Source organism: Myotis brandtii, unplaced genomic scaffold, assembly GCF_000412655.1.
Source record: "Myotis brandtii unplaced genomic scaffold, ASM41265v1 scaffold18, whole genome shotgun sequence".
NCBI lineage: Eukaryota > Metazoa > Chordata > Mammalia > Chiroptera > Vespertilionidae > Myotis > Myotis brandtii.
This window is the reverse complement of record NW_005356674.1, coordinates 822,621-849,091: the sequence shown is the minus strand read 5'-3', so window position 1 is coordinate 849,091 and position 26,471 is coordinate 822,621. Positions and strand designations below refer to the sequence as shown.

General features: G+C 44.9%; 2 protein-coding genes across 6 annotated transcripts in view; both read right to left on the bottom strand.

Annotated features, from left to right (window-relative positions):
* Positions 1-26,471, bottom strand: part of RBP2 (retinol binding protein 2, cellular) — a 55,345-nt gene that overhangs the window by 17,015 nt on the left and 11,859 nt on the right. The window contains exons 1-4 of one of the 4 annotated variants that reach the window (XM_014537479.1): positions 4,501-4,854; positions 4,253-4,407; positions 1,730-1,843; positions 113-137 (exon numbers count right to left, since the gene is read on the bottom strand). The exons of 1 other annotated variant lie outside the window; for it this stretch is intronic. The gene's annotated coding sequence lies outside the window, so the exon portion shown is untranslated. Of the gene's footprint in view, positions 1-112; positions 138-1,729; positions 1,844-4,252; positions 4,408-4,500; positions 4,855-12,265; positions 12,721-26,471 lie in introns of those variants that run through there. 2 more of the 4 variants (XM_005863509.2, XM_005863511.2) reach the window with 2 other exon arrangements.
* Positions 20,936-26,471, bottom strand: part of LOC102258798 (nicotinamide/nicotinic acid mononucleotide adenylyltransferase 3) — a 91,705-nt gene continuing 86,169 nt past the window's right edge. Inside the window, exons 5-6 of one of the 2 annotated variants that reach the window (XM_014537471.1) lie at positions 22,725-22,841; positions 20,936-21,178 (exon numbers count right to left, since the gene is read on the bottom strand). In XM_014537471.1, coding sequence (XP_014392957.1) covers positions 21,125-21,178; positions 22,725-22,841 — 171 coding nt within the window. In that variant the 3' untranslated portion in view covers positions 20,936-21,124. The remainder of the gene's footprint in view (positions 21,179-22,724; positions 22,842-26,471) is intronic. The other variant, XM_014537472.1, reaches the window with a different exon arrangement.

Below are 26,471 nucleotides of genomic sequence, written 5' to 3'. Positions count from 1 at the left end.
CCCATACATGAATTTCGTGCCCCGGGCCTCTCGTATTAAAATAAAGTCCTGCTTGCAATACTTATATACTGCTAGAAAGAAGTAAATATAAAAACTGTCTGGAGGGACACACCTTTAAAGGAGGCCAATCAGAATTTCTGTAATAAAGCCATGACAAATGTGACTTCATAATCCCAAATTGTAAAACACACATGAAAATAATCCACCTAAAGCAAACATCAGCAGAAACGTACAGTCAAATTAGACTTCCAAGAGCTTCAGATAAAAAACAAAAACAAAATAGATACAAACTATAAAATAAGTGTGTTTAAAATGAATAAAGAAAACTAAAAGCACTTAAAAACATGAAAAAGAATAAAGTGATGTATTTTAAAAGCTAGATTAAAAAATAACCAGAGTAGTTGTAGAAATTTAAAAATACAGTCATTAAAATTAAAAGGTAACAGATGGGTTAAACACAGCTGGAGAGAGAATTAGTAAACTATAATGTAGTGCCAAGAAAACTACCCCCATGTATGTAACACAGAACACACTGGTGGAAATTCAGAACACCAACATAAAAATAACATTCTAAAATCTTCCAGAGAAAACAAAATAAACCATAGAGATTACCTATAAAGAAACAATACAAAACAATCTCATTTACAGTTGCATCAAAAATCATAAAATACCTAAAAATAAATTTAACCAAAGAAGTGAAAGTCTTGTACTCTGAAAACTACAAGACATTGGAGAATTAAATTGAAGAAGATACAAATAAATGGAATGATACACCTTGCTCATAGATTAGAAGGATTAATATTGTTAAAATGTTTTTACTACCTAAAGCAATATACAGATTCAATGCAATCTTATTAAAACACCAATGACATTCTTTCCAGAATTAGAACATCTAATCCTAAAATTTATATGGAACCACAGAAGATCCTGAATAGCCAAAGAAATCTTGGGAAAGAACAAAATGGGAGGTAGCATGCTCCCTCACATAAAACTATACTGCAAAGTTACAATAACCAAAACAGTATGGTATTGGCATAAAAACAGATATGTAGATCAATGGAATATAATAAAGAGCCCAGAAATAAAACCTCACTTAATGGTCAATTAATCTACAACAAAGGAGTCTAGGATATACAAGTGGGTAAAGACTGTCTCTTCAATAAATGGTGTTGGGAAAAGTAGTCAGATACTTGCAAAAATATTTGGACTACTTTATTACATTATATACAAAAAATAAGCTCAAAATGGATTAAAGACCTGAAGCCATAAAACTCCTAGAAGAAAACATAGACAATATATTCTTTGACATCAACACACACACATATACACATACACACAGGAATATTATTCAGTAATATCTTTTTGGATATGTTTCCTTGGGCAAGGGAAACAAAAGAAAAGAATAAATGAGACTATATCAAATTAAAAAGTTTTGGCACAGCAAAGGAAACCATCAACAGAATGAAAAGACATCCTACTGAATGGGAAAAGGTGTTTACCAATGATACATCTGATAAGGGGTTAATATCCAAGATATATAAGGAACTCATACAACTGAACACACACAAAAAATAAACAACCCAATTTAAAAATGAGCAGCAGACCTGAATAGATATTTCTCCAAAGAAGATACTACATAAAGGTGGCCAACAGACATATGAAAAGATGCTTACTATCATAATCATCAGGGAAATGCAAATTAAAACCACAGTGAAATATCACCTCACACCTTAGGAGATTAAGCTCCTAGCAAGTGTTTGATTTGTCCTCAACAAAACACGGCTTCAGCGTGTTCTTTGGTCTCAGATGTTAGAAGATGGGGGTGGGTGGGGAGTTCTGTAGGCTATAATCAATAAATCAACAAATAAGTGCCGGTGAGAATGCAGAGAAAAAGAACCCTCATACATTGTTGGTAGGATTATAAATTAGTACAAACACTATGAAAAACAGTATGAAGTTTCCTAAAAAAATTAAAAATAGAGCTGCCATAAAATCCCGCAATTCCATTTCTGGGGGTTTATCTGAAGGAAACAAAAACACTAATTTGAAAAGATATATGCACCCCTATGTTCATTGCAGAATTACTAGTTATAGCCAAGATATGAAAGTAACCTAGATTTCTATCAATAGATGGATAAATAAAGAAGATGTGGTACAATGAGATATTATTCAACAATAAAAAAAGAATAAAATGTTGTCATTTGTGGCAATATGGATGAACCTAGAGGGTATTTTGCTAAGTTAAATAAATCAGGCAGAGAAAGACAAATACCGTATGATTTTACTTGTATGTGGAATCTAAAACAAAACAAAACAGAAACGGACCCATAGATATAGAGAACAAACTGATGGTTGCCAAAGCTGAGGGGAGTGGGGGGATAGGAGAGAAATAAAATAACTCAGACATTTTTAAAAAGAAGCAATACAATAATCACATTAATAACAAGACTTTTTAACAATGGGTGGAAGACAACAATGGAATGATATCTTACAATGATGAGAGGAAATAGTTTTGAATAAGGATTCGAAAACCCAGCCAACTTCATTAAAATATGAGGGTTTTAAAAACTGAAGTATTTTTAGATATAATATCCCCAAACTGGAAACAACCTAAGCATCTATCAACAAGTTAATGGAGACACAAAATTGTGGTATATTCAGTCAAAGGAATACTACCCAACAGTAAAAAGTAACAATGTCCTGATACACATAACAACAGGGATGAGTCCAATGACATATGCTGAGGGCAAGCAACTTGACACAAAAGATCACATACTGCATGGTTTATATGAAATTCTAGAAAAAAAAACCCTAACCTAATCTACGGTGATATAAATGGATCAGTGATTTGGAGGGTATGAGGAGAGAAGGTGGGGATAGGAAAGGTCACAAGGGACATTTCTTGGGGAGGTAGGATGGAAATGTTCTATAGGTGAGATGGTGGTTGTAAGACATGTCAAAGCTCAAACTCTACAATTGATACCTGTTTCTTTCCACTGTATGTAGGTTATGCTTTAATAAAAAAATGAATACAATTGTTTGATTTTTAAATATATTTTTTATTAATTTCAGAGAGGGAGGGAGAGATAGATAGAAACATCAATGATGAGAGAGAAACTGGATTGGCTGCCTCCTGCACACCTCCCCCCTCCACCGGGGAGCAAGCCCGCAACCCAGGCATGTGTTCTGACCTGGAATTGAACCGTGACCTCCTGGTTCACAGGTTGACGCTCAACCACTGAGCTATGGCCGGCTGGGCTGAATACAATTGTTTTTTAATTCACGTATTTATTCATGATTGTTTATACAAAAAAGATTTAGTTATCACTCAAACTAAAATCCCATATTATTCCCACTTGAGAAGTTAGCTGATCGACATGAAGTATACCTGTGCTAAAGAGGCTGTAATTAGCGATCGACTAGATGTTTGTAAGAAATATAAGCATCAATATTACCTTAAAAACCTAAGAGGGACCCCTCGAGCAGTGGTTCTCAAACGTTAGCAAATGTCAGATTCCTCTGGGGGGGCTTATGAAAACACACATTGTTGGGCACCACCCTTGAATTTCTGATTTAACGGGACTGGGCTAGGGCCCAAGAATTTACATTTCTAATAGGTTCCCAGGTGGTGCTGCTGCTGCGGGGTCAGGACCATAATTTGAGGACTACTATTAGAGAGCAATGGAAATAGAAGAGAGACCACTGGAGAGAGAAAAATAGAATCTTAAAAAAAGTTTTGGGTTGTCCACAGCAAGTTTTGAATCCAGGTTTCACTACTTCCTAGCAGTGGGAGCCCCGGACACTTACCTTCCTGGAGTGTCTGGCTCATTCTTTGAGTCTCAGGGTCATTGTAAGAATTAAAGGCGATAAACATAAAGCTCTTAGCAGAGTCCCTGGTACAGAGCATGCCAGTCCCTGGTAAGGATTTTTGGCTGCCAGTGTGATGTGTTTATCCCAAGGTAGTGGCTATGGTATGGGATTGCAGATTAAGCTCCTAGCAAGGGTTTGACTTGTCCTCAACAAAACACAGCTTCAGCGGGTTCTTGGGTCTCATATCTGTGTGTGTGGAAGATGGGGGTTGGCTGGGGAGTTCTGGAGGCGAAAAGTGAGGGACGGGGCCTGAAAGATGGCAACTGCCAATCCGCCACCCAGCCAGTATTGTCCCCTACACCTTCCATTCAAGGACGAGCACCTATCTTAGAACTGACAGCAGGGCCCCTAACCTCTCCACTCATACTAACAGGTCACATACCTGAATGTTCTGCTTCTCAGCTGCCTGCGTGTCTCCGCTTCTGAACGTATTTTCGTAAGTCTTTGCGGAGTCCCTTAGGTGACTTTTAAGGCTGGGAAGACTCATCAGCCAGAAGCCAATCTTTCTAGGTTGCAAGAACCTCTCCGGAGACGACACTGAAAAGTGAAGGTGTGGGTCCCTCAAGAGGCTTGGGTGTGAGATAAATCAGTCAGCGAAGAGCAAGCACAGCAGGGACCCCAGGCATTTACCTGCCGTCCTCTTCCTCGTCCTCCGGGGCATCTGACTGCGGGCAGCAGCCGAGCGCCTCGCTGGTTCCCAGAAGCCGCAGCTCCTCAGGCCCAGGCCTGCCCAGCTCTGCCCTCTCTTCTCTGAGGGGAGAAGGCCTTTATTCAGCAGCAAATGACATCAGCTGGATGCTGACTTGGCTCCTCCGCAGCACCCACTCCTTCCCCGCCCTGTGACTTGCACATCTGGTCCCACTCACTGTGCTTGTAACAGGAACAACATATTCCACCACATTTGTTTCACCTGGAGACTCAGGAGGAAAGGGACGTGGAGTTCCTTCAGCCACCAGGCAGCACAGGGCCTTGCTTCCGTTTTTACATAAATTGTGCTTCTTCTTCACGTTTGCTCCCAAAAGGCAGGCCCGGAGAGCAGGCGGTCACAGACTCTCATCCCTCCCAGGGCCACAGGGATCGGATTGCTCTGGCCCCAGAGGGGGCCCATTTGCAGCCCCCTGTGGTAGGGAGCTGGCAGGGGTCACTCCAGACCACCTCTTCCCAAGGGCACTGGCCCTGCCTCTCCTCCAAGGACTCTAGGAGGGCCCTTGCCAGTCCCACCCATAGAAACGGTTTCCACCAGACCTAAGGCATGTGTGACATTTCCCAGATTGGGCAAAATCTGTTGTCACTGTAAGAAACATTCAGATTTTTGTGAGTTTATTTGAGCCTAACTGTCGACAATGGCTGGGAAGCAAAAATCTCAATGGATTGAGATAATGCTTCAGAGAATGGCAGTTTTGCAGTTTATTTTATACGTTTTTATTACAATCAAAAGTGAAGACACAAGTGGGTTACATGACATTTATTGGTGATAGGGTAGGGAGGTGGGAGAAAGCAAAGCAGGGAAACCTCTGGGATTGCATTAAAAAGTACAGTGACAGACATATGCTTCTTTTACTTGGGCGGGTGCAGGGTAGTTAATACTGTAGTTAACAGTTAACTCAATGACAATGAGGGGGTCTGTGGTCTCCACAGAGTGGTGCTGTGCTTTGAGGGGTCCGGAAAAAGGGAAATTACTTTGATAGTCCAACGATATGTTATGGTAGATGCAAAAAGACAATAGACAGGCTCGGTTAAGGTAAAGATTGACCTTTGCCAGGGAAGATACGGGCCTAGGACATGACTACTCACCATAGACTGTTTTTATTTAAATTTTTAATTTCAGACCATCCTTTGTGGTTACTTTAGGTCTCTGAGTTTGCAAGGCTGCCCCGCAGACCTCCCCTGAGCCAGTCAGGTTAGCAAGTGGCCCCTTTTTGTCCACACTGTTTATTTATTGTCTCTCTCCCTGAGATTAGGGGCCATTTCCCGTTTTACCACCATATCCCGCGAGCCTAGGGCAAGGCAGATGAGGAATAAACAAATGTTTGTAGAGTTACTGCTTGTCTTGAGGTGGGGTGAGGGAGGGCCTCCCCGCAGCAGAAAGCCCCAATTTTCTGCACACTCCGTGGAAGGCAGGGCAGAAGGACTTTGACTGCCAGTGATGCTGTGAGTGACCAGCAATCTTTCTTTTCAAAACTTCAAACTGAGCAAAAACATTGGTGAGTTAATCAATAAGATATTGGTCCATATACTCTCCCGCCATTTATCAAATGCTGTTTGATGTGTTAAAATCAATGGAGATGTGCCCTTTCAAAATGTTTATTACATAGTGTTTTGTTTCCAATAAGTGGTTTCACCCATGATTAGAATAACAATGGTGACCTTTCCTTACTGCGTTTTGAGCCCTTGGCCAGGCTTGTTCCGTTGAACCCTCTTAACAACTTTTCAAGGGAGAAGGTGTCAGTGAATTCCCACTGGTATAAGGATGATGAAGAGGAGGGTCACAGAGCTTAGGTTCCTCCCCAAGGTCACACAGCCAGCAAGAAGATGGTGGGTTTGAACACAAACACTTTTCTTTCTGAACCATTAGGTCTTTGTTTTCTAATTGAGGAACATAATATTGACCTCTTAAGGCAATGGTGAGCATTAAGTTAGGTGATGTTTGAAAAGAATTTGGCACGGTGGTTCTCCAATTGTGGTTCTATCAGAACCACATGGTAAACCTGCTTAGAAGACGGAGGCCAGTGCCCACGCTACTTGAGGGATCCTGGGCCTCTGTGTGCCTTATCAGCTCCCAGGGGATTCTGATACCCACCAAAGTGACAACCATCAGTGCAGCACCTTATACAGGGTGGGAAAAAAGTAGGTTTACAGTTGTGAGTACACAAAACACAGAGTTTATTCTTGCATTATTATTTATTAATTATTGTATTATTTTGCATAGGAACAACTGCAGACCTGCTTTGGCCCCACCCTATATCCACAAAAACATGGAGGAGCTAGAAAACAAGCAAGCACAACATTCCCCTGAGGTCCAGGTGCAACGAGAGAGCAGAGGGTGGACAAAGATGTTGGGCCAGAGAAAGCATCATGGTCCCCTCTGTGCCCCATCTTCTGCGGATGCTGCCCCCTGGGCTTGGGAGGGCCAGGCCTCAGGAGCTGGCATTCGTAATGCCCATGACCACATGGCTGCCCTTGTGCCAACAGGGGCCCCGAGGCGGCCACTGGCAGCCTGCCTCTGTGTTCGGGCCACTGCGGGCTGCCGGTGAGGAGCACCTCGTTCTGCTGCTCTTCTTGACTGTGCAGTTCGCCTGCATGTGAGTCTGATTGAATGTTTCTCAACCAGAGCCCCTGAGGCTCCCGGGGCCAGGCAGTCTGTTCCCCCTGCTGACAGAGGTGAGACCCCCAGACCCAGAGCCCCGCCCGGGCCCTGAGTAAATGTTTGGGCCTTGCTTTAATTTTTATAAAATTATGATTCTTCACTTTTGCTCTCAGAAGGCAGGTGAGGAGAGCAGGAGGTCACAAACCCTCATTCCTCCCAGAGCTACTGGGAGCGAACTGCTCTGGCCCAGGAGGGCCCTCCCCACCCTCTCCCACCCCCTCACCCCCTCACCCACACTCAAGAGGAGGTAGGGAGCTGGAAGCGGTCACTCCAGGCCACCTCTTCCCAAGGGGCTGTCCCCCCTTCTCCTCCAAGAACCCCTGGACTGCCTTTGGCAACTTCTTCCCATGACCTTTCCTTCCACCCCACCTAAGGCGTGCCTGACATTTCCATTTAATAGACCTTGGAGACATTTTCACATCAGCACATATTGTCTACTTCATTCTTATTTACTTATCTCTTCCTATTTCATTGCATTTTGAATGGTAACATATTCACATTGTTTGAAATTCAAGTAGTATGAGAAATTATACAATGAAAAGGCTTGTTCACCTATGCTCAGTTCCCATCGCTGCTACTCCCAGACAAGAAACCATTTGTGTGAACTTGTGTCTTCCAGAGTTTCTTGATTGCACTTAAAGTCACATATGAAGGTATTTTCTTGCTCTTGACTTTTTATCCAAACAGGAACATGTAACAAACTTGGGTGCACATTTTTCTTTTTCCTTCTCTTGGCCAACTTTCCACATCAATACAGAGAGAGCGTTCTCATTTTTTTCTGACTGCTAACAAGTACCATCATTAATGTAGCCAGTCCTGAGTGGAAGGCCGTTTGGGTTGTTTACTATTACTTGTAACTACAAGCATGGCTCTTCTGATCTAGCTTGTACATGTGGTTTTGTGCCCATGAGAACATATCAGAGTGGTTTCCACGTAGGTTGTTCAATGTATTAGAGTTCTTGTGTCATCATGTTCTTGGCAACCCTGTGTATTAGCAAATCGTTTTAAAAAAATCGTTCTCATTCAAGTAAGTACATAAAAATGTATTTTTACAGTTTTTAAATGGATTTCTTTTATTATAAGAACAAGTGAACATATTTTCAAATATTTGTGAACCTTTTTTTCTTTTTCTGTGAGCTGTCTTTTCATATCCTTTGTTCATTTGAAATTGGGTTGTTAGTCATTTTTATTGATTTATAAAGACCTTTCTATACACTAAGGAAATTCATCTGGCCATATAACTGTTATAAATATTTCTCTCAGTTCCTTGTTTGCCTTTGACCTTTTTTGATTACATTTTCCTGCCAAATTTTTCTCAAGACAGTATCTGCAGATAGTATAAAAGTCTAAGAACTACAAGTTATCAAAGAGAAAGCCACAGCCCCAAAAAGGCATCACTTGCTAAAAGTCCATGACACCAAATGTAGATTTAATACCTGATTTGATTGCAGTTTCAACCTCTCTCTGGAATATAATCTTAAACAACCAACCTGGAATTTTCTAGTCAAGCACCAGTCAGGTAAATTGTCACCTGGGCCCAAAGGAGGAAGAGGTGGCTTACATGACAAAACCCTTGCTATTCTCTTCCTCCCAAAAGAAGATGTTCTGGTCTAAAAATAATCGTTTATTTACTTTTGCTAATAACTTCCCTGGCACATTCTTCTTCCTATAAAAAACTTCCATTTTGTCCAGCCCCTAGGAGAGCCCTTCTGGTGGCTACGTGGGATGCTACCTGATTCATGAATCACTGAATAAAGCCAATTAGATCTTCCCAAAGCAACTGTTTTTTGCCATGTTTAGCTGTTTCACTGGCACTTGCCTCCACATTTCTAAATAAGCGCATATCGCTTTTCTTTATTGTATCAATTTTAGACATTTTCTATTGATTTTTGTCAATGATGTTGAAGATTTAGTGTGCTATACCTCCTTCCCTTTCCTCTCCTCTATTTGCTCTCTTTCTATGTAGATTATCCAATTTTTGGTTAGGTCAATATTTAGTGTTTACATTCTTCAACTATTTAAATATTGTTTATAATTGAGCTGAATAATGTATTGTGATTAGATTTCCATTCCGGTACAGATCTTTCCTGGAGTTAACAATCGCCTCCGTTTGTTTTTGTTGTTGTTCGCTTGCAATTGTTAGTTTTGGTAGGTCCAAAACAGTTGAATATTATCAGTTTCATATGTTTCAACTTCAGAGGTTCAGAAGGAGTCATCCCAAGATGTGCCTCTGTGGGATGCAGATTGTTTTGAGTTAGTTTCTCTGAAGGCTCAGGAGAATCTTCCTTTCCCCCTTTAACTACCAGAAGAACCTGAATCAGGGGCGTCCTCATAGTAAGAGATGATCACAGATAACCTCTGTTGACCTACCAACAGGACAGACAAACGTCTACTTACTAAACTTCTGTTATCACCCTGAAATGACCTTTTGAAGCCCCCAAGGCACATTACCTCATCCCTAGCTCAGATGTCTTCAATCCCCCTTTCTGTCTCTGAACCTCTGTTGCATGGAGGGTCTCTGACTTTCTCATGTATGTGGAGTTCCCATACATGTGTATGTATTAAATTTGGTTATTTTCTCTTACTAACGTCTCATGTCTATTGGATTGTCAGATCAGCCAGAAGAACCTTAAAGGTAGAGGAAAGTTTCTCCCTCCCCCACGTATATCTTTTTTTTTTTTTCAAACTCTCAATTATAATGTTAAATCACTCTCAATAGAATCAAGCACATGAAGGAAGACAGTTGTTTCTTGAAGATAGCCATAGTCAATTTCCTGGATTGAACAGAGGTGAAAATTCAGGATCTTAGTTCCTTTTGTAGATACACATATAATTGATCCTTTTGCTTTCAGTCTTCCTTGCCTTCTGGGACATTTGTGCTTCTGACTTCTGTGTCCCACAGAGGGTTCTGTGGGTACACTGGATTGTTTTTCATTGGGATATGTCTTTGTGACACTTGAGTTTCCTTTTCCTACTTTGCTACATCAATTACCACACGTATTCAACCACTTTTCCATTTTTCCCATCACTCAACTGCTCTTCCACTTTCTTCACTTTTGTGGATTTATATCTCTTTTATTCTTTTTTGAAAAATTGTAGACAATTTTGAAATGGACAAAAATATATGAGTGGATGTTCTGGCTAGCCCACCCACTTAGGTTATCTTTGCTTTTGTTGTCTTTGATTAGGCTATTTTCCAACTTTATAGAGATAGAAGTTAACTTGTAGAACTAATTGTAATGCAAATATTTCTGGTCTATAGCTACACAATTGATTCCTGATCATGGCAGTATGAATAGGTTTTATCCAGTAGAGAATATAAATTTCTGTAAACCCAATCTTCATTTAAATCAGTTGTAACATCTAACTGGTTGCCTAATTAATTAAATGAGTTAATTTAAAATCTTTGCTGTTCATTTTATATTTGTATTAGAGGCATGGTGCATGAATTCGTGCACAGGTGGGGTCCCTTGGCCTGGCCGGTGATTGGGGCAATTGGGGCGTCTCGCCCAGTCCTGATCAGGACCAGCCAGGGGGAAGGACCATGGGAGGCTGGCTGTGGGAGTGCACTGACCACCAGGGGGCAGCTCCTGCATTGAGCGTATGCCCCTTGGTGGTCAGTGCATGTTAGAGCTACCAGCCAGTCCTCCGGTCATCTGGTCTTAAAGGTTGCTTAGGCTTTTAGCTCTATAGATAAGGTTATGATTTCATCTTTTAGAAAAACTATCTTATAACAATTTTGGAGTTCCTGTTGATATGGACAATAGAGTCACCTGTAAGAACCAGGTAGACTGTGAGCTGTGTGCCCAGAGAAGTATATATAGTTCATGAGTAGCTTAAGCCAAGGCACATTTTTTTTGGTGCTTATTGGTGAATCCTAAGTGTCAATAGAACTTCAACTTTGCCAACTCTATATCTTCTGTGTATTTTTTTCCCCTTCCTCTAAATTAATTTTGTGTTTCAGTTTTGGCTCATTTACAGCCCATAAGTTATACCTCTTTTGTGATAGAAATGACTGGGAATTTGGCTTGATGGTCTGAATGTTGATAATTTCTGTAGATAAATGATAGATATGTGTTCTCTGCTGGTGAGAGATAATAGAGAATCTGGTTTGTTAGTTTTTTTTTATTTGTTTGCTTATGTGTTTGTCTATTTTGAAAACAAATTAATTTAAGAATTCATGCCCACCAGCAAGGAGAACAGCTCTTTTTGTCTGTGTCATGTGACCTGTGGCTGAAATTGAAGAATTAAAGCTCTCAATGTGTGTGTATGTATTTCTCTATGTCTGGAGGGTATAAAAAATTAGGTTGCAAAGTTTTTTAAATTAAAGGATCTTTGTTCTAATTGGTTTATAGGGTAAATAAGTGCCTAAATAAAATTCTGAAAAGTAAGATAAATTCCTAATCATTTAAATGTGCTATAAAAATGTGCTAAAAATTGTTCTTCCTGAAGCTAATTTAGAAAATTTGTAAGAATCCAAGTTCACATAAAATAAAATGTTAGGCACACAAGACCCACTTACTAACGTGGGTTTAATAAAAACAGCTTTGCCTTCTCTGATTTATCACTGTTAAATATAATACAAGCAGATTGGAAGTGAAGACTTACAACTGTCATTATTTGAGGTGATATAACCATTTACCTAGGAAAAAATCACAGTCAACACACAATCTGTTAGAACTGATGAAAGTTCAGAAAGTTTGCCACATATCAGAGCCAACTATAAAATCAATAGCATTGCCTTATACTAGCCATAACTTACTAGAAAATACAATAAAAAAGAAGAAATCGTTCACAAGAGCAAGAAATCTATAAAGAGTATAGGGATTAACAGAAACAAAAACATACAGGATCTCTATGGAGAAAAAAAATTTTTTTTTAAATTATCTTTTACCCCTCATTAAAAGAGGCCTTTTAAAACAGAATTTCTCTTTCACTCCTAGCATGCAATGTACCTAACAGAATTCCATTATTGGAAAAAAGTGAGAAAAAACATAGATGGTGATTAATCAACAATAGGAACCACACCTGGGGAGGGGCGCTGACAGGGGTCCCGCAGCAAAGATGGGGACCAGCTAATTTTGCTGGAGCCTTGGGTAAGGGCTGTGAGGCCATCCATTTGGTCCCCTTCTTGGCCTTAACTCCAGATGCTGGGATGGAGCAGGAAGGAGATTCCTATGGAGAAATCTTAAAACCTCTATTAAAGGACATCAGTAAAAACAGTTTTATAGTTGTGGTTATGCTAAACACAGGGTTAATAAAGCTATTGCAATAATTATAACCTGCATGTTGTTTTTTTTTCTTATGAACTACTGTATGCCTACTTTTGCCCACCCCTGTATAAGATGATTGAATCAAAAGGGAGATGCTTGGATTAGATAACTTAACAATCTGGAGTTTTCGCATCACCACAAATTCACCCATAAATTCAATGTGCTCCCAAACACAATTCCAGGTGGAATATTTTTGGGGGGATTGAGGGGAAACATGATAAAATTGCTCTAAAAATTACATGGAGGGATAAAAGTCCATGGGTAGCTTAGTCTAAGATTAGAGGGTGGGAATTGTCTTAACAATATTAATACACCACAATGTCAAAGTACAGAGAGAGAGACCAAAGGAGCAGAGTAGAGTTCAGAGACAGACCCCATTACTTATGGGAAGTTACTGTACAACAGAACGGACGCCACAAATCCATTGATTTGTCTATAATTCTTTGTTGAGCAATATTAATTGTTTAAGGGCATAAGTGTTTCCTCTGAGCTCTGTTTTAATCATATCCCTTAGATTTGTATGTAATAGTTTAAAAGCTTTTTATTTTGATATAATTATGGACTCACAAAAAGTTGTGAAGCCTACAGAGAGGTTCCATGTACCTACCACCCAGCTTCCTCCAATGGTGACATCTTCTATAACTATAGAGCATTTTTAAAGCCAGAAAATTGATTGGCACAATTAATACAATTGAGTACAAGTCTTACTCAGCTTCCACCATTTTGTATGCCTTCATCTTTTGTGTGTCTTTGTGTACAATTCTATATTTAATCACATGTATAGATTCATGTAACCACCAGCGCAATCAAGATATGCACTGTTCTGTACCCACAAAGGAGCTCCCTCACTATTCTGCCCATTTATAGTCATATCCTCCTGCCCTTCCCTAACCTCTGGCAAACACTTAAGTGTTCTCCATCTCTCTGATTTTGTCATTTCGGTAATGTCATATTAATGGAATCAAATCGTGTGCAACTTTTGAGATTGGCTTTTTTCACTTAAGATCCATCCAAATTATTGCAAATGTCAATAGTTTGCTCCTTTAATTGTTGAATACTATTCCATTGTATGAATGTACTCCAGTTGATTTAACCTTTCATCTGTTGAAAGACATTTGGGTTTTTTTTCAGTCTTTGGTTATTACAAATAAAACAACTATGGAAATTCATGCACAGTTTTTGTGAGAATATAAGGTTTCATTTCTCTGGGGAAAAAAATACCCGGGAGTGTTATTTTTGGGTTGTATGAAAAGTGTATATTTAATTATAAGAAACTGCCAGGCCCATTTCTAGACTGGCCCTACCATTTTATATTCCCACCCAAAATGTATGTGTGATCTAGTATTATCAGATACTTGGTATTATCAGATTTTCATTTTAGCCATTCTAACAGGTCTGCTGCGGTATGTTATTGTGATTTAATTTGCATTTTTCAATAGCTAATGATGTTGAACATAACTTAATATGTTTATTTACTATCCTTATATCTTCATTGGTGAAGTGTTTATTCAAGTTTTTTGCCCATTTTCTAACTGGATTGTTTATTTTCTGACTGTTGAATTTAGAGAGTTCTTTTCATATTTTGTATAGAAGTCCTCTGTCAGTTATATGATTTGCAAATATTTTCTCCCATGTAGTCTTTTTCTTATTAATTTCTGACTATTTGCCATTTCAGTTTTGATTTCCTGTTTGATCCATAAGTTTTTAAAGAGAGTTAATGGGCCACAAAAAGAATTGGAATTAAATAACAGTGTCAGCCAACAGAGAAGTTTATCAAGAGCTGATGGGGGAAGGCATGTTGCTTAGGGAGGGCTTTTAGCTGAGTCTTGAAGAATAGGTAGTGATTACAGCAACCTTGAGGATTATCAGTTAGGAGCTATAAAATGGTGAGAGTCCTAAAGTGCAAAATAGCAGAGACTTTCTTAAGACATCCCAACCATGATCTTGATACCCCAAATTAGGTGATGCAATGCCCATTTCATCCGAAGGGCAGCGCCCTCTGAGAGGTGGCCTGTTTTGGGGACCAAAGGTCTCCCCTTATTGCTGCGTGGCAGGAAGATTTCTTAACATAGTCTGGAGGTCTCCTTAGAAGGGCCATAAATGAAAACGTGGCCAAGGTTGGGCTGATAACCACAGTGCGTGAAGTGCAGGGCTATTAATTAACGTACTTGCACAGTCCAGGAACTCAGAGGACACAGGGCAAAGTGAGGAGGATGGAGGATGAGGAAAACAGCATGAGACTAGGTCCCACCGGCTGGAGGAGGTCTGATGAAGGCCATGTGCTGATCAACAAGAAAGAACTCCTGCGATGTGCAACCTGACTCGGCCCTTCTCTGCCAAGATCATAGCAGCACCAAACCAATCAAAATTGAGCAGGATTAGTTTTAAAAGAGTCAGCCAAAGAGGGCTTCTTGGAGAAAAAGCTTTTTGAGCAGGTTCAGGAGATTTTTCTAGAAAGGGAAGAACTGGGCATTTTAGGGAGGGGGGATGAGAACAGTAGCGAAGTGCAGGAACCATTACATTCACTTCAGAAGACAAGCCTGGCGCAGACAGAAAGGGTATGTCCAACAGCTTCAGGGGAGGGACTTCTTAAGGAGGCCTTGAACACCAAAACGAGGAGGGCAGACGCTACAGGACAGGACTACAAGGGCCCCTGTGGGCACACGCAGTTCCCCACACTCTCTCGCCCCCACTCTTGTCCTGGTGTCTGAGATGTCAAGGAGGTCTAGGATCATTTCTTCAGATTAAGACATTGCCTCCTTCAGGTTCTTCTTTCAGAAACAAAATAAAGCTATTCTTCACTCTCATATGCCACCTACACAATGGACCAGCCCCAAGTGCATCACCTGGGGCTATGTCTGCTAGGAATTTCCCCCTCTTACCTTTCCAGATATCTCCCAGCTTGCCCAGCCCACCCCTGCACCCCACCACTGCTCTCTCTATGCCAGGAGCCCCTGGAGCACTGGCAAGGGTCTGAGGAACTCATTTGGCCCCTGAACCTGATGTGGCATTTCCTGTGTGAATGGCCCAGCCAGAGCCCTGGCCCGGATCAGGAGATCAGTAGACATTGATGGAGGAATGAAAGACCACAGGGGACATCTCAATCCACTAAGGACATTTTGAAACTGGTATCTGATATTGCCTCATCTATTTAAATTCATTGGTAGTTTTTTAGGTGTTTTTAGATGAAAACAACAGAAATTCTCTCACTTCAGAAGGCCAGAAGTCCCAAATGCAGTACATCTGTAGTTAGATTTGACCAGGTTCAAAGTGGAACTTCTGGCGAGACCACTTCATAGGTGGTGCTGCATGGAGGCACGAAGGTCTGGTCGCCTCTCCATGCTGCGCCCACTACCAGTGCAGGTGGCACCATGACACTGAACACCGGGACCAGGAAGCTCTGCCGCGGTGCCATCCTCAAAGCCGAGTCCTCTGCTGCCACTATTTGCAGAGAATTGAATCTGCATTACCCACCTGCTTCACATGCTTCTTTCCAAATCTCTTCCCTTCGGTGCATCTCATTGAGGGAACCTTGGTCTCACACCGGGAGCCTAGATGCAGGGTAGGCTGGGAAAGCTAGTTTTCCTTCTATGAATACTCCGGGGAGATGGAATTCCTAGCGAAGGACACTCCCCAAACATGGGAGAGTTGCTCACAAGAGGACAGACAGTCACACATGTGACATATGTTCACTAGGACTGTCTAAGCCAGTGGTTCTCAACCTTCTGGCCCTTTAAATACAGCTCCTCATGTTGTGACCCAACCATAAAATTATTTTCGTTGCTACTTCATAACTGTAATGTTGCTACTGTTATGAATCGTAATGTAAATATCTGATATGCAGGATGGTCTTAGGTGACCCCTGTGAAAGGGTTGTTTGACTGCCAAAGGGGTCGCGACCCACAGGTTGAGAACCGCTGGAAGCCAAAGGTAAGACTGAGAGTTAAATGTGAGGAGTTCAAACAGGGCCTCCGATGGGGGACTTTGGTGTCAGGGAAAGGACCCATTTGGCCCAGACATCACATGCATGAAGGGCTTTTCAACTTTCGACATTATCACCAAATGAAGTGACAGTGAAGGTCACAGAGAGACAGTCATGGGACAGAATAAAGTTCATTCTCCTGCTTCCAACTTGTGCACTGTGATTGGACTAGACTGCCTCGGGCACACGACAAACGCATACTTTTTATAAATCCCATAATTATCTTGGGATTAACAAAACATAATTACATTACAGCGTATGTTTGTGTGCTAAACTGTTTAAATTGTTACAGGCAACCATTTGAAATAAAGCACAAGTTTTGTTATTCTGATCTGGCATTTCTTTCTAGGGGACATCTCAGAAAGGGGAAATGGACTTGAGATGCTCAGAACTCAAAGAAGGAGGCGTTGTGGGCTGTGGAGGCAGGAAGGGCACCCCAAGGCCATCTTTGGCGGGGGGGGAATGGAGATGGCATCATTGGTAAGTGCCCTTCCCAGAGCAAATGAATTCCTTTATCCAAAGGGCTTTATGAAGTCATCTCTGTCCTCGTTTCAAATCTCCCTGAGAAGGAAGCCCATTCCCGTGACCTGGGGGATTCGCAGGTTCCCACCACCTGTGCAGACCCTGCCCTACACCCACAGCTCAGAGTGGGCTGTGGGGCTGGGGCTGGGGCTGAGCTGGTGAAGCCCCTGGGAACTCAGGGTGGGAAAGACCCAGGTCTGCAGGGGGCGATCTGAGGAGATGCTCCTGTCAGTGTGGGTGTGGACAGGGAACATGAGGAGAATTAAGCAGGCTGACTGTAATTGCAGGGCAGCCTTGAGCTGTTTAATTTGCACCTGAAAGGAGCAGCCTGGGGTCCTAATTAACTGAGACAGAGGTTATACATTAGGGCTTCCAGAGAGGTGCTTGGGGTTTGCCTTGTCAGGGTTTCCTTGTCGGAGGGTTTTGGAGGTTGCCCAGAGAATGACGTTGATGGGGCCTTGGGGATTTAGGGTCCGAAGTCCATCCTCCTACCAGCCCTGGAATGGAGGGTCACTGTGTCGGGCCCCAGGCTCCAGGGTCCCAATCAGTGTCCCGTGTGTGTGGGTGGCCAGGGTGGCAGACCCTACACTGGGCGGTCAGAGAAGCCCTGCTCTAGCCCCTCCCTCTGCCACGGAGGCCACTGGGGGCCTCCTGCCCTGGCCAAGCCAGCCCTCCTCATTTCTGTTAGACACTTCCTGCTGTCCTTGAGCTTCAACTCCTCCTCTTCTGTTACCCACACCATGAAGTCAGGTTGATCCCACCCCTGAGGTGCCTCTCACATCTGTGCTGTTTTTATTTTTGTTTGTTTTTAAACTCACAGGTAAATAGGCTTGTTATATGCCTGCCATTGTCCAAATCTCTTTGCAAATAAAATGTACTGTATATCTATTCTAAATTGCTTACATGTATTAGATTCATTTAATTCTCACAAAGTCTGTGAGGAATTGTTAGGCCTGATTTACAGATGAGTAAACTGAGGCACGGGGGACGCATGACTTGCCTTAACCTCACAGCCAGGAAGGAGCAGAGTTGGGATGCGAACGCAGGCTACGTAGCTCCAGAACTTGGACGCTTAGCCACCCACCAATGCTCAGGGGGCCGGCCACCGCCTGCGGCTCAGTCTTGGCACTTCCTGCCTGAGTTGCTGCACATGGCGGTCCTAGGTTTTGAAAATTTGAAGTTACGTGATGTAAACATATTAATAAGCCTTTGTTTGGAGTACATTTTGAAATACTGTAACTCTTCAGTTAAAAAAAATAAAGTCCACAAACCTTTCCAAGTTGGCAGGCCCAGGGAATTGCAGACACAGTGACGCTGTGCCCGCAGCCTGGGGCACCGGGCCAGCCGGTCAGTGCTGTGGGCACCACGGGATGCTGCCACGCTTTGGACATTCAGTGAGTCCATGGCTAGTGCCCGGTTCTGTTCTCAGGCACTGATGTTATAATTGAAAATCTTTTTTATATCCGGTAACAATGGCATCCCAGTGACAGTTAAGTGGTGGAGCCTGCAGAAGTGTTCCAGGAATGGAGCTGACATCAATAGCTTGTGACCGGAGGTGAGAAGTGCCAAAATGCCACAAAGAAGGCTGAACAAGCTGGTACATGCTGCTGCCACGTTCAGGAGCAAGCCCCCCTGCAAAATACTGGAGACGCTGCTGAGCAGTCGGAAAGCTGCTTTAAGCCAGAGGCCTGGCTCCGTGGCTATAGATTTAGGCACAATAACAAACATCCCTCCCACTTTACATATCCTTCTTTGGGAAGATTAGCCTCATAGGAAGCAAATTTTGAATTAAATGGGATTGCCCTGTGCTAAGCTCCAACTGTATTCTTTGCCATTTTTTCTTCTTACCACCGAGAGAACAGCTGCCAGATCAGTTTTGCGGAAAGGCTGATCATGCCACCCTCCTGCTCAAAAACCTCCTGTAGCTCCCACTGCCCACTACAACAGGTCCTGCTACTTAAGCCATTCAATCAGAGGTGGGCTGAGTCTCCCATTGGGGCCAGAGGCCCCCACGGACGGAGCCAAGACTCCGACATGGGGTGCACATGCACACTAACAGGGTTACACCACTGACTGTTGAGGGAGGTACTGGGGTGGTCTGATGGGGTTCTCAATACCTGGGATGGGGTGGGAACTCCTGAATGCCCAACAGGTGAGGCACTAGCTCAGTGCCTGGCACCTAATAGGTCTTCATTAACCATTGTGGGATGAAGGAATGGATGAATGAATGGAAGGTTGTTACAGGAGTCTTTGCCTTTGAGTTCTCTATGTGCAGGGACAGAGACCAGTGCCCTAAAGGCAAAGGGGCCTCCCAAATCTTGGGCAATTCTGAGTTTTCATTTCCTTGTTCTCCGCTAGGGAAATGACCTTAATAATGAAAAACATTAAATATTTCTTCCGTTTGTCTAGAGCAGGGTTTCTCAACCTTACCGCTGGTGACATATGGGCTGGGTAATTCCTTGCTGTGGGGGGCTGTCTGGGCATTGCAGGATGTTCGGGAGTATCCCTGACTCTGCTTAGCAGCTTGGGTGGGGGGCACTACTGGCATCTAGTGGGCAGAGGCCTGGAATGCCAGTAGAGGCCCCATCCAAGTTATAAATGAAATGTCTCTAGACATCGCCAAATGCCCCTGGACGGAGGCTGGATCAGCCTCAGGTTAGAAACGTTAGTTTAGGGCAGCGATTCTCAACTCCAGTGGCCTATGAGAATTACCTGGGAGACGAACAACAACAAAAGATGCCCGGGTCCCACCTTGACACATTCTGATGTAATTGTTCTGGAGCGTGGCCTGGACTAGGGAGTTCTGAAGACTCCCCAGGTGCTTCTAATGCTTAGCCAGGTCTGAGGGACACTGGTCTAGTACTTGGCTGGGGAGGTGGATCATTATGGTGGTTTGCTGACTGGAGAAGTGAGGTCCAGAGGGGTGTGGTGTTGCCCTGGAAGTGGATGTGTTGGGATTGGAACTCAGCTCATCTGACTCCTAACCCAGTACTGGTTCCAAGGGGGCAGTGCACAGCCTGGACAGACTTGATATTGAGGGGGTCCTCCATGTAAGTCTCCCCTTTCCCCGGGGTTTCCCCCACCCATGGTCTCCCACCTCCTCACCCACACTTCAGTTTCCCTGTGTTTCTTTATACAAAGGCACAGCAAGCCATCGTTGCACTTTAGTGTGAACATGAGTTGCTTTCCCTCTTCCAGGGGAATTTGCGAGTTATGTCTCTTCTACAACAGTGATGGGGTTGGGGGATGTACTAGAGGGTAAAGGTGGGATAGATGGTGATGGAAGGAGACTTGCCTTTGGGTGGTGAACACACAATACCATATACAGATGATGTACTATTGAACTATACATCTGGAACCTATATAATTTTATTAACCAATGTCACCCCAATAAATTCAAGAAAACATATATATATAAAATAGTGAAAAGGAAGGCTTTACATCAGCCCATAGGTGAGGTGGGGATGGTTTTGGGTGGGTTCATGACACCTTTGAAATCCAATCAAATAGGTAATTGCCTCTGCTTAAGGCTCACCTCATTCTAGCTGTTTAACAACTGCAACCCAGTTCCATTTCATCCACAAGTAATTTTAGAGCATCTCCTGTGCACACAGAGTTAGAGATCTCTGCTGGTGGGATCCCCTTCACAGGCTCTAAGTCCCCACGGGGAGAGCACCTCCTCCGGCTTCTGTGGCACCCACTGCACTGTGGCCCTGAGTGGACCCGGAGTGTGGGAGGCACACAGATGTCAGCCCCCAGCCAGGGCCCTGAGGAAAGATCACACAGGTGCACCATCACGACTAAATCTTCAGGCTGCGGCGGAAGTCCCCCCTACTGGTGGGGTGGCACCAGAGGAAGCCGACTTCCGAAGCCCCAGAGAAACAGAGCACAGAGGGGCTGCGAAGCTTCTCCAGAGAGACGTCTTGAGCAGAGAGCACTTTTATTGGGATGGTTTTGTTCTAAGAAAAGGGAAAGGGACAAGGCCAAGAGACAGACTGCTAACCGATACCTGGAGGTGGCTGGACGTTTCTGCCCCATGCTGTGCAGAGCGGGGACCCCCGCCCGCATGTCCATGCCACTCACTCCCGGAGACCGAGGTCTGCCCCGGCTTCAGTGCACCTTCTTGAACACTTGCTTGCAGACCACACCCTCCACTCTCATCTCCTGAAACAGAAACAGATGCTTGTCATTGGCCTGACGAAGGCCACATGAGGGCTCAGTACTTCTAGGGGCAGCAACTTAGGAAATACTCAGTGGCTGCTGTTCTTCCCAAGAGTTGGGTTGAACTAACCAATTCCTTGGAGAGTTGGCTGAACTGGATCAGTGCAGATGTGGCTACAGCCTGTGAAGAGAGCTGGTTGGGAAACTGATGTGGCTCAGAGCTGACCAACAAGACCGACCCTCTGATGCTCCCACTGCCTCCCTAATGGGCCCAAAGACTCTCTGAACCTCAGGCCTAAAACCAGGACAGAGTCTGTGCCCAGCCTTGGAAGAAATCAGGTCCAGACACAAGACTCGGCCCCTCAAAGGGCTCAATAAGTTGCCACAGACTCGGGTGGGAAACTAGCAAGCTGCTTGCAAGGTTCACTGGCATGCTGGAGTTAGCTGGGGAGCTTGGAAAATGCCTGGGCCCAGGCTAGGCCAGCTCTATCAGCACCTCAGTGGGTGGGGTACGGAAGTTACTACTATTAAACACTCCCAGGTAGTACTAAAACATAGCCAAGAAAGCCCTGCCCTGCCTGCAGGCAGCCCTGCTGATTGCTGCCGGGGGGAATGGCAGCACAGTGTTGCCACCCCTTCCAAGGGTTTGTTTTTTGTTTGAAGGCTAGAAATCAAAATATTCATGTGACATTTCCTGTTAAATTGTTGGCTGAAGAAGTTTGAAGCTCATTGATGGCCAAATAAAAGAGGCCTGTGGCCCCCAGTTTGCACCCTCTGTCACGGAGCCACAGAACCATGAGCTGAAAGGCCCGGGGAGATCACACAGCTACCCTCTCTCGTGCAGCTGAGGAAGGAAGGCCCAGGGAGGAGATGTTCAAGGCCGGGCACCGCAGCCTGGCTCTCTGTATCGTCCTAAGCCGCCTCCGAAAATACTGCCCTCATGTCTCTTCGCCCGTACACGTCCCAAAGCTCTTGCAGGCCCTGATCTTTGCAGAACCCCTATGTGGTAGGAGGGCATTTTGCAGATGAGGCTGAAGGAAGGAAGGTACTACTCAAAGGCACCCAGTGAGTCAGGACTAGAACCCAGGACACCCGGACCAGGCTCCTTTCTTAGAAGGAAGATGGTTGGGGAAGTCCAAGGGCACAGAAGTGATGAGAGGTCTCCTCTCCGAGGAAATGTTTAGCCCTCCGGATGCTAAGGTCCCTTCTCTGGATTTGTGGGTGCTTTTTCCAGGCAACGCATGGAGCAGAAGTACCTTTGATGACCAGAGGTCCCAGGCTGGAGGGCAGGGTGAGTGGGGCCCACAGCTGAGCTGAGAAAGGCTTCTCCTCCCCGACCTGGATTGTTGAGATCATGTCTTAGAGAAGCTTAGAGAATTGTCCTGGGTGCTTGCCTGCCACAGTTGGCATGGTGAAAAGAGACATTACTTGGGAGTAAATTTAGTTCTGCCACTTTCTAGCTGTGTGACTTGGATGTGAGTCTCTATGCCCTCATCTTGAAAATAGGAACCACAGCAGGACCGGTCCCACCCTCGCCCCAGGAATCTACCAGGTGCAGCTCGTCACCCTCAATCCACTGGGTCCAGCCGCGTCCTTCCTTCTCACCCTTCTGCACACACTGGAGCTTGTCCCCGTCCCAGCTCACCGTGGTCTGCCAAGCAAAAAACCAGTTTATGTCAGTCTTGAGCTAGCACCCCCGCACCCTCTCCCCCAAGGGCTGGAGGAAGGGCAGCCGCAATCCATCATTCAGTCAATTTCACAGAAAGTTTGCAGCATAATACTCCCTGTCCATCACGTGCTCTTTAATACTCCCCGTCCATCACGTGCTCTTACGAAAATATACAAATCAGCCCTAGCCAGTCTGGCTCAGTGGATAGAGCACTGGCCTGAGGACTGAGGGATCTTGGGTTTGATTTCCAGTCAAGGGCAGGTACCACAGTTGCAGACTTGATACCTGGCTCCCGGTCTGGGCGTGTGCAGGAGGCAACAGATTGATGTGTCTCTCTCACATTGATGTTTCTCTCTCTCTGTCTCTCCCCCTCCCTTCCACTCTCTCTAAAAATCAATGGAAAAATAACCTTGGGTAAGGATTAACAACAACAACAAATTAAATTAAATTAAAATATGCAAATCAGTTTAAAAATTACATCAACCTTAACAAATTTCATTTAAAAGGGTAATTAGGAGAGAAAATGTCATTGAGTTGGGGCAGCTGAGAATGGGGCTGGAAGGGAGGAGGGGCTTCCCAGGGCTGAGTGCACACTGGGTGTGTGTGGGGGGCGGGGGGGACGGTGAGGGCGGCTGTCCTGCATCTTGCTGGTGAAAAGCAGACTTCACAGACTTCTCTGCCCATCCCCAGAATTCACTCATTCATTCATTCATTCACTTGGGACACCAATAAGACCACACCCCTGCCCTCAAAGAGCTGTTCATCTTACGGAGAACAACCCAGATACAAATGCCAACTACAGGTAGGAGTGGCAGCTCCTGCAGGCACTCCCTGTGCGTCTCTAGATCCTCCTGACTGTCCATGTGGAACATGGATTAGCATCTCCATTTTACAGATCAGGCTCAGAGACTTGCCAAGTTCATCCAGACGGTCAGTGGCAGTGCCAGGTCGGAACACAGACCTGCGGGGCCCTGAAGTCCTCCTCCCCACTGACCTTCACAGCTTCCCTAGTGGCCCAGGGTCACCAGTTACAGACCAAGGTGGCGGGAATCCAGATGAGAGTCAGGGAAGGCAAGGCTCTGGGAGGGGGAGGCACCAGGGCTGGGCCTTGAGCGACAGAAGAATGGAGCTGAAGCAGAGGAAGGGAGAGTGGGGAGCAGGTTGTTGAGAGACCACCATGAGACGAAGGCCCAGAGACGAGACAGCACAGTCGTGCTCAGGAAGCTCCTCGGGATGGTGGGGGGAGAGAAGGGGGTCTCCTGTCCTGTCGGTGCTCGCTACCCATCCGCACCCACCACCTTGAGCCCTCACATCTTCTCTGAGCACTGGGTGCCCTGCCAGGCGCTGGGTGTATGGAAGGGAGGACAGACCGCAGGAGGCCCAGCCTGTGCCGATGGGAGACATCACGGTCTTACTGGAGCGGCAAAGGGCCCACCCAGAAATACGGGGCTCAGAGTGTTGGAATTTAGAAGTGAGACAATCCAGGAGCTCGTGGTCTAGGCTGGGGCCTGTGCACAGGTGCAGTGGGCATCTCTCCTACCTGCAGCCACCCGCCTCCCGCTGAACAGCCCTTCCACCGGGGCCTGCTTCCTCACTAAAGCTGTTAGAACTCCTCTGCCCCTGGTTCCCTGTGTGACTCTGAGCAAGTCCCTTCTCTGGGCCCCAGTGTACCCATCTGTCATGCGAGGGGTTCAGAGGCCCCGCCTTACAGAGGTAAGGTTCTAGGGTTCTTGCGCTCCTGCCCTGGCTCCGCTGAGTCAGGACACTCAGCAACAGCCTGATAAGCATTCAGGAGAGAAGGAGAAGTCTGGGGATGGGTGTGGGGTGAGTGTGGCCACTCCCTATAGGAGGACCACCGGCTCCTGGCTGGTAACCCATCTCTTTCCTGGGCTTGCTGATCACTACTGCCCTCTGCTGTTGGGATGACGCCACAAGGAGACACATGCACAAGGGTGATAGGTGGAGCCAGCTGTTCCCCCACCTTTGTTTGCACAGGAATAAATCAGACTTCTGCCCCTGGAGCATGTCCCCTGGAGGTGATGGGGCACAGGAGGACTTGGGGTGGGGGCGGTTCTTCCCCTGCAGAGCTCACTCGGGGCACATGGCCAGCCCCAAGCCTGAGAGAAGATCCCACCTCCAAGTCAGAACATAATGAAGTTCATGTCTGATGAGGGTTGACATGGGTCATGACCATTAATGACCTCAAGTCACAAGACAAGATGCCCATTCACTGGCCGCCTTGTCCATCCCCGGCCTGTGAAGGGGAGAGGGGACTGAGAAAGCAGGCAGCTCTGGACTTCCAGGAGCTCCTAAGAATACCTGAACAGCTTCTCTTCGCGTGCTAATCCAGTCTACTCTGCATACTGAGGGCTCCAGACTCATCAGAGGCCGAGAGACTCACTGGGTCTCGGCTACAATATACATACTTCTGCCTCTACCGGAAACAGGAGCGTCAATGAGCATATTCATACCCTCTGTACTGGAAAACACAAGAAATGCTCTAAAAAGAACATAGTCATGAAAAGAATGTGCGGGATCTTGCTTCTTCAGAGATAATTACTCTAACCTCTAGACTTCTGTCTAGTGTGATTTTCTATTGATACACACATATATATATTTCTGTGTGGTTTTTTTTAAATTAGGGCTGGCATATGAGGCAGAGCTCAGATATGAGTGGGATTTGCTCCTGAAGTTGGACAATAACTAAAGTCTTTCGTGAAGACGGATGGGCGTGCTATTTATCACGACTAAATGTTTCAGAAGCTCCTTCCCTTCCCAGAGACGTGGCTCCAACAGGAGGCCGTGCCGCCTGCTGAGCTGGGCGCCAAGGAGCACGGCTATGTCCGCTTGCTGTAAAATTGAATGAGTCTTTGTTTAGGCAGAAGATCTGTTTGGAGCCTTCCCACAGGTAGCTGTGATGACCCCCAAAGCGCGACTTAGTTCTCCTGCCTCTACCCCACAGTCACTTGCGGTGGGAGGGAGTTTCCTTTTAAGCTTTGTGTCCTGTGGGAATAAACCATCCATTGCCCAGAGGATCAGATTTATCCTAAGAACAGAAAGGGGGGGGGGGCAGGCGGGGAGCCAGGGAGGAGATGATCACCTACAAACCACGGAGAGGAAAGAAGGAAAAAGGCAATGTTGCAAGGGGAATGGGTAACAAACAATGGTCCCTTGTTCCCTTATGACACAAAAGAGATCTTCTGATAACCACCTTTCTGGGACCCGAGAAGAGGCCATTCTGTGGTCGCCTCTGCAGGAGGCAGCCAGCCACCTTTGCTAGATAGACCCGGAGCAGTGAGGTCTGGGGCAGGGGCTCAGCTTGTCCTGGGAACCCCAGATCTCATTCAGTCTAGTTTGGACCCTCACCCTGCAGAGTCCATTTAATCGGGGTCTCATGGGGGAAATTTCAGCCAAAAGGATGTTCCTGATGCTTCTCAAGCGGCAGAAGCTCTGGGGCAAGCATGTCAAGCTCTCGGCCTGCGGGCCGCATGTAGCCCACAAGGAATATTTTTGTGGCCCAGCCAATTTAACGTATGTAAGAAATGTTTTAATAAAAATTTCATAACTTAATTTTTACAATATCCTGTTATACATAATTATTAATAATGAACTACAATGTTCGCTAAT